The following is a 12,650-nucleotide window of genomic DNA, read 5'->3' as shown; positions in this document are numbered from 1 at the left end:
AAAATATACAAACATTTAGCATTTAAGATGAAAAACCTCCTTCATCTGTAAATCTGTTCTATCAGAACTCCTCTAGGTCAGTTTTAGCTTCGCCTGGTTCACATTCTGGAAAGATAGATCTATTTAGCACATTTTGCTACCCAAACATTAATCAATAATAATCTCAATATCATCCATTCATCCTGATGCTCAGCTTTTCTCATGTTGATGATTTTTGAGCTGCAGATTCATCGTTTACTACTGATGATAGATTTCACTATAGGCATGCTGTTACCCAATATTTATGTTTCATTTAAAAAAAGAATTGAACTTCCTGTTTATCATCTGTCAATATATTTCTAAGATTTTACTGAAGTAGAATCAAAGTATCCATCCAGAAAACTACCCAGGAAACAGTGAAAGCATATTTCATAGAAAGACAATTTCAGCTCTGAGTAACTGATTAAAACATGTGATTCAGTTTTAGTGGGTTCCAGTTTGTTTGAGATATTTTGCAAAATGATATTTACAAATGTTATTTATTTAAATCAACCCTAATGTTAACCAGGAAGAGAAGCTGGAGTTCACATTAAACTGATCATGGAAAAGACATTTTTCTATTACACATAATTTAATACTATTGCAAAACATCATATTAAGTAAATCATGTCAAACAATCCTTACAGATCAAGAGAAAGTCCTGGATGTGTTGTAAACAGTTATTAGTGGCAGAGAGCACACTGTAAACAGGCAGTACGTTACACCTGAATAATTAAACAAAGCGAGCATTCTCCCAAACAGGAAACAAACCGATCCAGACAGAAACATTTACCGCTTTAGCTGCTTTAACTGTAAATCGCAGGATTTAGATGGAAAAATCACCAGGACAGGAAGTTTCCCTCCAGTCTAACCTGGACACAACCAGTACCTTTTTATAGCGCAGCCACAGGTGAGCTCACAGCTCCGCAGTGATGTGGTCCTGCCAGACTGGAGAGACGAAACCTGAGCTGCACGCCGGCCGCGTCCGCAACCAGACCCAGCCGGTATCCCATCATGCATCGAGGCGCGGAGAGCGGGCCTGGGCGGGACACAAGCTTAAAACACCTGCAGAGGGACAGGTGTTTCATCTGCAGGTGTTTTATTCTGAACGTCAGGTGAGTCCAGACTTTTTGTAATGTCATCAGCTCAAACATTCTCACAGGCCAACAAATATCATTTAAAAAAAACTAAAATCACTAAATATGTTGAAATATTTTTTTACCTACATAACAATAAACTAAGCATGAACTATTTTAATTAAACAAATAATCAGATTCTTTTTGTAGGAACAGGATTGCAGATTCAAATGTTTGTCCTTGCTAAATGAGAGGCGTCCAGATGTTTATTATTTTAGCTTAAATAAAACTCAAATTTGTCTGCTGGGTCAACCTTCGTTTGAAAACTCTTCCTGTATTCAGTCAAGTTTTAATAAAGCAGTTAAAAGTAGATTTTGATGAACTAAGGTCTAACTCTTAATATATTATTAAAAAAAAGAGGATCATTTAATGCTAGCTTTGGACAAAACGTTTGGCTCCTTCTTCCTCTTTAATTTTTCCCGGGATCCTCGGCGAGTGACGTTCTCCGTGGGCGACGTGCAGCGGCGGCGTGCTGCTAAAACGAAACAACAACAAGGCGTGTTGACGTCACAGATCACAGAGTTTAATCCCACACAAAGCAACGCATGAATCAATTAACAAAGGACTGGTAAATAGATTAAATGTTGTATTTTTGTCCTAATTTATTCTTGAATTGTGGTTGGGGACATAAAATATCTGTGAAGAGAAGAATAACTGGGCCGAGAATACCGTGTAACTTCTTCTACTTTATTTTATATTTTTATTATAAAAACAGAACTTTTTTAATGCAAAAAGTGCATCCCTGTAAGTTTTACAGGTAGGCTCATAATTAGTGGAAAAGTGTTTCTTCTGCCTGAATTTGGAATTATCTTTATTTATATGATTTTTCTATTATTATATTTACTCTTTAAAATAACAGGATTTCTGAATATTTCTTTATCTGTCTGATCCCGTAATTTAACATCTTTAATCCAATCGAGTAAAACTATATTGAAATAGAGATACCTTTACTGGAGTTACATCCATTTTGACCCGGCGAAGCGCATCAAGAACCACGTGATCATGTTAGCGTCAGGCTGCGGAAGTAGCGTCATTCACGGATGCAGAAGGTGGGAGAGACAGGTGAACCTGGTGGTCAGCAGGCCAGTTATGTTGAGGTGAGAGAAGAGCAACATCTGGCTCTTGGGAGTGAGCCGCTGTGTTTATGGTTAGCATGCTAACGGCGGGGCCGCTGTGTTTATGGTTAGCATGCTAGCGGCGGGACCGCTGTGTTTATGGTTAGCATGCTAACGGCGGGGCCGCTGTGTTTATGGTTAGCATGCTAGCGGCGGGACCGCTGTGTTTATGGTTAGCATGCTAACGGCGGGGCCGCTGTGTTTATGGTTAGCATGCTAGCGGCGGGACCGCTGTGTTTATGGTTAGCATGCTAACGGCGGGGCCGCTGTGTTTATGGTTAGCATGCTAGCGGCGGGACCGCTGTGTTTATGGTTAGCATGCTAACGGCGGGACCGCTGTGTTTATGGTTAGCATGCTAACGGCGGGGCCGCTGTGTTTATGGTTAGCATGCTAGCGGCGGGACCGCTGTGTTTATGGTTAGCATGCTAACGGCGGGGCCGCTGTGTTTATGGTTAGCATGCTAGCGGCGGGACCGCTGTGTTTATGGTTAGCATGCTAACGTAAGTTATTTATCTGGGACTTTCAGAGAACCGGATCTTCATGTTGTAGTTTTTATGTTCTGTTTACATGAGAACTGAATAGACCGAGCTAAAAGCAGCAAAGCGTTCCCGAGGCAGGAAGGACAGGTTTAACACACCTGTACGCCCCTGCCAGGTGAAACATGGACTTCCTCACCTTGTTTGGGATCTACGTCGTGGTAGTGCTAACCTGTATGTTCCTAGTTTGTAAATACTCCGGCCAGCAGCACAGCCCCTTTAACACTCTCATCAGTTATGTTACAAAGGTAAGTTTTTTTAATTCTGTCATTTCTTCAACCCACCGCTGAGTGGCGCTGTTGAGGTTCATACAGGTGCATTTCCTTCCCAGGTAGTTTCACCGTTTACTCCTCGGTGGCTGCAGAGGTTTTCACACTGGATCTTCCACAGACTCTTCCATCAGAGGTTTATTTTTAATTAAAACATTGAATATTGAACGTAGTTTGGAACTTTTCATTTTTCAAATCTTTTCAGTTTAAAAAGCTTCTTTTTTTTTTTTTTTTACTAAACATTATGACCCCAATTAAGGGGTTGACAAAAAGTTGACTATCAGGGACAGACTAACAGATTTTTTTAAATTCCATGAATAGAGTCATTAGAAGAATCAAAGCTCAATGTTACCTGAAAAAAATGAAAAATTACGAGACAAAAGTTTTTTAATAAGACAAAAGCTTCAATAAAGTTATGAAGATTTGGCGTGAGCAGCTCGTCTGGTTCGCGCTTCTTCTAGATCCAGTCGATTTCACGATTGTTTCCTGCTGCTGATGGGAATCTGATGCTGTTGTGTTAAAGATGAAGGATCAGATTATAAACATGCTCAACATTCCTCATTTTAAGTTTTTTTTCCATGTAAGAGTTACCATAAAATTATTTCATTATACTTTATTCTGTTAATATTAACACTTTATTCTCATAATGTTACAACTTTATGTTGCAAGACATTAATTTTATATCATTACAGCTTTTCTAATATTATGAATTTATGTTCATATGAATTTTTTTCTCAGACTTTTGAGACTTTATTCTGTTAATATTAAGACTTTATTTTCATAATAATATTGGCCTTATATTGGCCTTAATATGAGTTAATTCCTAAATAATTTACTTTTTTTGTGATATTTTATTGTACAGCTTAATTCTTGTAACATTTTGACTTAATTCTTGTATGACTTTTTTCTTTCAATATTATGAGTTTATTTTTTATAGGAATTTTTTCATAGTATTCTGACTTTAGATGATTTTTCTTAGCCTTGCTGCATCACTCTGTTGTGATTTCCTCCTGTGTGTAAATGTTATTTCTGCGTTTCTTTGCAGGAGCAGCTTGTTCATTTACCTGCACATCCTGCTGGAAGGCGCCGTCTTCGCTGAGTTCAGCTTGGAGGTGTTTGGTTTCTGCAGGGAGATGGACAGCAGCCTGACCAGCCTGTCGGTTCCTTACGTCCTGCTGGCCATCAAGACCTTCTTCTTCTATCTGTGCATCAAGACAGACCCAGGTTCACTTCCTCTTTCCCCCCAGTTTTTACCCTAAAGCCAGAACAGAGGCGGTGTTGGGTTATTTTTCTTGATTAGTAGGAAAAAGTGACATTAATGTAGTTTTTTAGATTATTTTGTGCGGGTTGCGTCTCACCAGGAACAGTCACAAAGAAGAAGGCCTCCAGCCTGATTCCCATCTATCCGTACGACAGGCGGCTGTTCCACCCTGGAGTTTCCTGTGAAACGTGTCAACTTATCAAACCGGCACGCTCCAAACACTGCAGTGAGTTCACACTCTGCTCACAACATTCTGCAAAGTTCCAGCCACAAACGTTTCAGTGTTTGGTTGGGACTTTAGCCGGCTGATGAGCACAGAGCAGCTCGTAATTATGATGTGAACCAAAAGAAACATGATTTCAAAAATGTTTTCCAAATAAAAATCTGAAAAGTGTGGCATGCATTTCTCTCTTGGTCATAGTAAAACAGTTCAAGCTCAGTCAGAATGGGTGGAGGTCTAGGTACAACTGGGTCTCAATTGTATTTATGTCTGGACTTTGACTAGGCCATTCTAACACATAAGCAACCTTTAAAGCATCCCATAATATGTCTGCATGTTCAGGCTGGTTGACCCCCAGCCTCTAACTGGATTTTTCCTTTTATTTAGCTCCATTCAAAGCATTCCCACAGCATCATGCTGCCATCACCATGTTTTATCTCGGGGATGGTTGGCTGGTTGCCGTTAGCCAGCAGGACTCTGGTTACTGAATAGGCAACTTCTCGAGTCGATTTGCTGAACTGGGTTTTATTCTGATTAAACGGAGCCACGTAAAAATGCATGCCACACTTTCAAGATTTGTATCTGCAAAAATGATTTAAAACTTTATATCAGTTTCTTACTTTGGGAGTTTAGCTATTTTGTTTTGGTTGATGAAACACATTGATGTTTGCAGCTGCCAGGGGTCAGCCTAAAGGTCAAAGGTCATGCAGGCTTTTAGCAGCTTTTCTTGTCTGAACCTCAGGAGTCTGCAACAGGTGCGTCCAGCGCTTCGACCACCACTGCGTCTGGGTCAACAACTGCGTCGGTGCCAGGAACACGCGCTACTTCCTGCTGTACCTACTGAGCGTGTGCGGCATGGCGCTGGCCATCGGCCTGCTGACGGCGAACATGTTGCTTCACGCCGTGCTGCGTTCAGGACTGCTCAGAGCCAGCTACGTCGACGAGCGCGGCCAGCAGCAGCCGGCCGGGCCGCTGTTCATCGTTCAGGTACCAACATCCTTTGCATCAGAACCAAACTGGGTTCATGGAGCCAAAGACCATGATCCGTCTCCATGTTTCTCCCAGCATCTGTTCCTGACGTTTCCACGGATCGTCTTCATGCTGGGCTTTGTGGTCTTCGTCTTCTTCCTCCTCGCCGGTTACACCATGTTCCACTGCTTCCTGGCTCTGGTCAACCAGACGTCCAACGAATGGTTCAAAAGCCGAGGTTTGGCGTGTCGCCGCTGCCGCCCGGCGCCGCAGGCGGACGGCCTCTGTGGCCCCGCCCCCGACCGCTCAGAGCGGCACTGCTACAGCCGGGGGCTGCTGGGAAACCTGCGGGAGATCTTCTTCCCTCTGAACGCCGGCCAGAAGAAAGGCAACTGAGGAAGACTCAGCCAGCCAGGACGGACCGGCGCTGTAAACGCAGCTTTACCCTCCTGGGCTTCACTAATGACCCGGCAGAAACCAAAAGGGGCGTGCTGTGGTGGCGCAGCGGGTTAGCACGCCCCCCATTTGGAGGCCTTAGACCCGCGGACGTCGCGGGTTCGACTCCCGGTCCCGACGACCTTTGCCGCATGTCCTCCTTCAAAAATGGCGCCTGCAGACGCAGCTCCTGTTGTGTGCTGTACCTGCAAAATAATTTCCCTGCTGGGATGAATAAAGTAAAAATTATTATTATTATTATTATTAAAAACAAACTTTATACACAGCAAGTTGCTTTTATGGGTCTGATTTAATTCAGTTCTGTTTATTTTTATAGTGTCATTTTCTACCAAATAAAGAGGTCTTCAACATGGGGGTCGCAACCCCTAAGTTGGCTTTGAGATTTCTGATTGCACATTTTTTTATATGTGTAGTTTTTCTTTTTAAATTCAAAGTAAAGTCTTTAAACACACTAACATGCATCAAACATGTAACACATCGATGAAATGAGGCAAAAATTATATTTCAGTCAGAAATGGAAAAAATTCATTTGGGCAAAATGTTCAAAGTTCAGCTTTTTATGCAAATTAAATGTTTTAGTGATGGTGGCATCATGAGGTCATCACTTTAAATTTATGCTTAATTAACTACTGGGTAATATTAATACACATTAGTATTGAATAAAGTAATAAAAAGTTTCATTTAATTTATTTTCTAATTTACATAATAGAAATAGAGCTTAAGTATTTTAGATGTTTATGTATAAATGTATACAGACCCGGCTGGAAATTACGGTTGTTCTACCGGAAGTGGGCGGGACTTTTAGAATTGCGTCGCTTCCCCTTTAAGCCGGTGCGGAAGTGATGGGCAGATTGCCGCATCGCGGGGCAGAAGGTCAGGTGGGTTGTCGGGTGAATTTCCACAGCGAATAAATGCCAGTGTGAGCGTGGATTGGGTCTGTGACGGTTCTTGGAGCCTGAGCGGCTGAAGCTCTCCTCATGTCCGGGTCCCGGTGCGCGCGGCTGGGCGGGCCGCTGGTCCGCCAGCTGCTGGATTCCGTGGACAGCGTGCTGTTCGACTGCGACGGCGTGATCTGGCGGGGGGACCAGGCCATCCCCGGGGCCGCCCGGGTCATCAGCCTGCTCAAGCAGCGCGGCAAGAAGGTCTTCTTCGTCACCAACAACAGCACCAAGACCCGGAAGATGTACGCCGACAAGCTGTCCTCTCTGGGCTTTGACGCCGCGGAGGACGAGGTGTTCGGAACCGCGTTCTGCTGCGCCGCGTACCTGCGGTCGGAGTGCGGGCTGCGGGGCAAGGTCTACCTGGTGGGGAGCGACGCCATGCGGCAGGAGCTGGAGGCCGTGGGCATCCAGGCGGTCGGCGTGGGGCCGGACCCGGTGTCCGGGAAGCAGCTGGACTGGGCCAGCGTGCCTCTGGACCCGGAGGTCCAGGCGGTGGTGGTCGGGTTCGACGAACACTTCAGCTACATGAAGCTGAACCGAGCCATGCAGTACCTGACCCAGAAGGACTGCCTGTTTGTCGGAACCAACAGGGACACCAGGCTGCCTCTGGAGGGGGGCAAGGCGGTTCCAGGTAGGAAGACCTGATCAGGCTGCTGGTCCTGGAAGAGGGTTACACTAAATATTATTATTATTATTATTATATGTAACGAAAGATAGCTGAAGGGCTTTATTTATACCTAAATTTATATAAGAATTTCATCATAACTTTTATTATTTTAGATGTATAATAATGAAGGACTGAATATGTTTTATTTGTACAATGAAATATAACTCAACTTTTTGATTTATATACATAAAATAAAAAAATAACTTCCTAAAGTTTTAAGTATTTTTTCATTTATGTAATAGAACTTTGCCATAACTTATTTTGTAATATTTGTAAAAAAAAATATTTAATAGAAATAAAAAATAACTTATGTTTTAGAATGTTATTCATATAATTAAATAGCCTTAAGTTTTACTTTTGTAATTTTTTTACTCGTATAATAATTTTCATGTAGAATTTAAAATATAATTTTTTATAATCCACATGAGTGACTGGACCATGATGATGATCCCAGTTAGGATCCCAGTCAATATTTAGACATGAAGATGATCCAGAAGGTTTGCTGCGATGCTCATCCTGCATGCAGCCTTTCCACTTATTTGAAACACACAAACAATAATATAAACTAACTGGAGTTATGCTGAAGTAAAGATTTCCATTAAATGGTTCTAATCTGAATTAATCTGATTCATATTAAATATGCTGCACAATATTATTAGAACAAGGCAACTATAGCCACCTAAATATTGCGTCCACAGTTGTTTCCTATGGTGATCCCATAGATGGTTGTATTGAGCATTAATGAATTTGTTCAGAACCAGGAGTCCTGAGAGAGACGGCGCCATTAGGTAAAGAAAAGAATCAAACCAGCAGCTTCTCCAGAGTTCCAGTAGTTCTGCTGGAACGACGTTTTACTCGAGTAGAAGAAAAGCGACCCGAGTTACTAACCATCATAACATCTGAGTTCATATTTAAAATCATGACAAAAATATAACAATGTTCAAATTCTGGTAGACTTAAAAAAATAAATAAGCACAACATCACAAATTTAATCATAAGTTGTTGTTTTTTATCATTAAAGTTATGAAACCAGTGGGTAATAATTATTAATAAATAGAACATCCCATAATACAGTGGAGTAAAATGACTGCTAAAGTACCTTAAAAAGTTTCTCTTGTCAAAGTAACTAGTTACTAGTCATGTTCTCCAGCCTTAAACAATAAAAACCAACTAACTCACATAACTGACCTAATATTTGCTATAAAAACTTTAGTAACAAAATTCCAGGTAAAATCAGGTCAGTGCTGCTTGATACTTTAAGGAACATATTAATATCAGTTCTCCACATATAACGTCAATACTTTAAAATATGAAATCAGTCCTAGTTGATGTTGGCCATCTAACGAGGACCCCTGCGCTTCCACTGGCCGTCCAGTAGGGGGCGGCGTACAGTGGCCAGGTTTGAGACAATCAGGCTGATTTTCTCTCGTTTGTTCACTTTTTGAGACCCTCTAGTCCAAGAATCATATATTTTTATTACATTTTTAAAACAAATCTTTTGTGCTTTTTAAAAATATATATATCTGCTCAATTATAAACTAAAAAAATTACAGAAATCAGCAAAAGTCAGCTTTTTATAGTGAACAATACAGTAAATCATTTTAAACATAAAAAATGTTTTTGCAGTACAAGACCAGTTTTTACATTTTCCGGGTTGCTTTATATTTATTTTTTTTATTATTTTGGCTACATTATTTTCTTTTGAGTAAAAGCAGGTCAATAATTGTGATTCTAGTTACTCCAAAATTAAGATGAATGCCAGAAATTTAGTAAATGGGAGCATATTTTTTGCAACTCTTGTTTATCTGTAAAATAAATAAATAAAGATGAAAATGTTGCCCTAGAACAGGGGGTGTCCAAAGTCCTGGAGGGCCAGTTGCATCCTGCACGTTTTATTCCCTCCCTGGTTTTAGTAAGAACCTCTCAGCAGGTCCAAGTTCTTCTTAGTCTCTAATGATCCATCACGGGATCCAGGTGAGTTAAACCAGGGAGAGAATAAAACATGCAGGATGCCGGGAATCAGGGGCCCACTTTGGACCCCACTGCCCTAGAAGTTTTGATGATTTCTAGAATCGAGGTTGCAGGGCCGCCTAAAATCCTTCAGAGGGCCACTAATGGCCCCATGGGCCGCACTTTGAACCCCCCTGCTGCAGCCGGACCTGAAGCTTCTGGGTCAGACCGTGACCCTGAAGAACCAGATGACTAATGATCTTCAGTTTTATCTGGTTCTTCAGGGATTTTTAGCTCAAAGATGATGTGTGTTTGTATAAACAGGAAGTGACATCATTTCCTCCTCCTCTCCAGGTACGGGCTGCCTGCTGCAGGCCGTGGAAACGGCCGCCCAGCGCCAGGCCCAGACGGTGGGCAAACCCAGCCGCTTCATGTTTGAGTGCGTGGCGCGGCGGTTCGGCCTGCGGCCGGAGCGCTGCCTGATGGTCGGCGACCGGCTGGACACCGACATCCTGCTGGGCTCCGCCTGCGGCCTGAAGACGCTGCTGACCCTGACCGGGGTCAGCACCGCCGCCGAGGCCGCCGCCCACCGCGACAGCGGCGACGACGAGCGCCGCGCCATGGTGCCCGACTATTATGTGGAGAGCATCGCCGACCTGCTGCCGGCGCTGCAGGGAGAAGACGACCCGTCGCTTTGAAGGGAATATTTTATCACTTGGCTTAAAGCTGCAGATGAAACGTTTATAAAAATGTATATTTATTGAAATGATTCTATGGTGAGACAGATAATCTGTGAAAAAACAGAGCTCCTCTGCTTTCTCCAAATGCTAACTAGAAACAACCAAGCAGGCAGGAGGCGGGGCTTAGCGCAGTCAATCATGGCTTTTGCTCGCTGCTATGCTAGCATAGCTAAGGCTAGTTAGCATAGCGACAGATGACAGTGGATAAACGGTTTTCCTTTATTGGTAGGTTGTTTCTCTTCTGTTAGCACATTTAGCAGCAGTACATGAGGATGATTGACAGCGCTAAGCCCCGCCTCCTGCCTCTGATTGGTTGTTTTTGGTTCATTTCCTCAGAGCATCTGGAGATCTGTCTGTCCACTGATTATCTGCCTCGTATTAAACTGGTGACAGTGTTAACTAACATGTAAAACTTACTGCAGCTTTAAATGGAGTCACAGCTGCAGGAAGAATAAATCCAGGCTGTACTTAATGTTTTGACTAGGCCATTCCTATGATGGAGAGCCGCCGTCTGCAGTATTGTTTCTGTTTCAGTTCATGCAGCTGTAAGGAAGCACTTTGTCTCCAGCCTGTCTGTGATGTCATTTCCTGTTGAGCATTGCCATGTTCAGCCTGCAGCTGTTGGTTCTGAAACAGGGGTGTCCAAAGCGTGGCCCGTGGGCCATTTACGGCCCTGGACTGATTGTTTTTGCGACCCACGACTCCAATTAGAGATAAAAGGTGGTCGATGCAGATGGAGGATTTTGTTTTTATTTTAAATCGGGGCAAAATTATTACAGCCAAGTTAAAATCTTACAATAGAAAATGTTGGATGCAGCACCAAGTATTGATCCCCAAGACGTTGTGAGGATCATACCCATCCAGAGCTGCTTCTGATCACGTTATTAAACTTGGTTTTACTTTTCAATTAAAGTGATAAATCTAGGTTATAAAAAGCATAAAAACAAAAATGTTTTTATGCTCAGTAAATTCTCAAATTGGACCTTTTCTTTTAGAAGTAAACCTGTTTGGATCAGCGATTATTTACACATCCCTTAAAAAACATTTGACTAATTTAATCCACTGGTTTATTATTAAGTGGATTAAAAAGTCAGCATTTTGTTTCTTTTTGTTTCTTGGTGACCAGTTTGGACATGTCTGCTCCAGAATCTGTTAAGTTCCTGTTGGGTTCAGTTCGTGGTGCAATGACAAGTTGTGCAACCAATGCATTTGGAAGATGTGTGAGGGGCTTTTTACTGGTATTATGGATCGAATTAAAAGTAATTTTCTGCTAAAAACACAAATTTTGATTATCTCAAAGGTTTTCTAGAAAAGAACTTGACATTTTTGTGAGTTTGAAAACTCAAAAGTTGGCTACAAGAATCTAAAAAATTTTCCAGAAAAACTTATTTACTGATTTTAAGTCAAATAATTTCTGGAAAAAATTAAAATTTTAGATTAATCTCAGAAATTGTCTAGAAAAATCAAAAATTGAAACATTTTGACTTTTGAAATGCAGAAATTTCCAAGTTTTTCTAGAAAATTTGTGAGATTACCTTCCAAGTTTTAGTTTGTTGGCGGAAATCTATTTTTTTCCATCTATGGCCGTACCACGCCGTCGCACGTTTCTGACCAGTTTGTATCTAAATGTTTAAGATGTATCTGGATGTTTAAGATCCCCAATAAAGCCAGTATTTTCCCAGCGCCAGCCTCACCTGAGTGTTTCAGCTGAAAGTGACCCTGGTTCTGTCAGCGGTTCCGGCTCTCCTATCGCCTCCGGGCCGCTGACGGCTGCTGTCCGCGCCGCGCCGCGCCGCTTTGTCCATTGTCTGGGCCGGGCGGCGCGGCCCGAACCTGGAGGAGGATCAGGAGTTTAGGGGTTTTGTGCTGAGGTGTGCTACCTGCTGGGCGGGGTGGGGGTAAAAAGCGCGTGCCCAGGTGAGCCAGCCTCAGTCGGAGCGGCTCATGACTGCAGACTGATGCGGGTAGCTGCGTGAGGAGCCACCAGAGGAACCAGGATGGTGAAGTGCTGGACGCGTTCAGGAGGAGGCCGGGGCGCGGTAAGGACGGAGGTCCGGCGGCGGGTCGGAGGTCCGGATAATCCCCTACCCAGAAATTCACAATAACCCGGGAAAAAAAATCAAACTGAATTTACAAATGGACGAGAGCAGATCAAACATGATTATATCCAGTTGATGATCCGGGATTTGTTACAAAACGATAGAAAAGTTTTCATGTTCAACAAATAAAACTTCAAGCAAAATGTCACGGATTCAGATACCAATCTGAAAAGTGTGGCGTGCATTTCTATTCATTCCCGCGTTAATCCCAGGTGAGACCGCCGTTCGTTTCCAGCTTTCAACATCAGCCTTCGAGTCTGTCCACAGATCCT

General features: G+C 42.6%; 2 protein-coding genes across 4 annotated transcripts; both read left to right on the top strand.

Annotated features, from left to right (window-relative positions):
* Positions 1-2,100: 2,100 nt before the first annotated feature.
* Positions 2,101-6,363, top strand: zdhhc4 (zDHHC palmitoyltransferase 4). 3 transcript variants are annotated; one of them, XM_028038329.1, is made up of 7 exons: positions 2,101-2,251; positions 2,925-3,054; positions 3,138-3,211; positions 4,121-4,299; positions 4,437-4,562; positions 5,299-5,543; positions 5,622-6,103. In XM_028038329.1, the coding sequence occupies exons 2-7, from the start codon at positions 2,932-2,934 to the stop codon at positions 5,919-5,921; spliced, it is 1,047 nt and encodes a 348-aa protein (XP_027894130.1). In that variant the 5' UTR covers positions 2,101-2,251; positions 2,925-2,931; the 3' UTR covers positions 5,922-6,103. The 3 variants fall into 3 exon arrangements, 2 of the variants coding, with proteins under 2 accessions (XP_027894130.1, XP_027894136.1); XR_003598146.1 differs by adding an exon at positions 6,228-6,363 and having other exon boundaries at positions 2,156-3,054; positions 5,622-6,004; XM_028038335.1 differs by lacking the exon at positions 2,925-3,054 and having other exon boundaries at positions 2,129-2,251.
* A 382-nt stretch (positions 6,364-6,745) lies between these two features.
* On the top strand, positions 6,746-11,962 carry pgp (phosphoglycolate phosphatase). The gene is made up of 2 exons (XM_028038348.1): positions 6,746-7,553; positions 9,894-11,962. The coding sequence occupies exons 1-2, from the start codon at positions 6,959-6,961 to the stop codon at positions 10,235-10,237; spliced, it is 939 nt and encodes a 312-aa protein (XP_027894149.1). The 5' UTR covers positions 6,746-6,958; the 3' UTR covers positions 10,238-11,962.
* The last annotated feature ends 688 nt before the right edge of the window (positions 11,963-12,650 follow it).

This window comes from Xiphophorus couchianus, chromosome 2 (genome assembly GCF_001444195.1).
Source record: "Xiphophorus couchianus chromosome 2, X_couchianus-1.0, whole genome shotgun sequence".
Classification (NCBI taxonomy): domain Eukaryota; kingdom Metazoa; phylum Chordata; class Actinopteri; order Cyprinodontiformes; family Poeciliidae; genus Xiphophorus; species Xiphophorus couchianus.
This window is presented reverse-complemented; position numbering and strand designations above follow the sequence as displayed.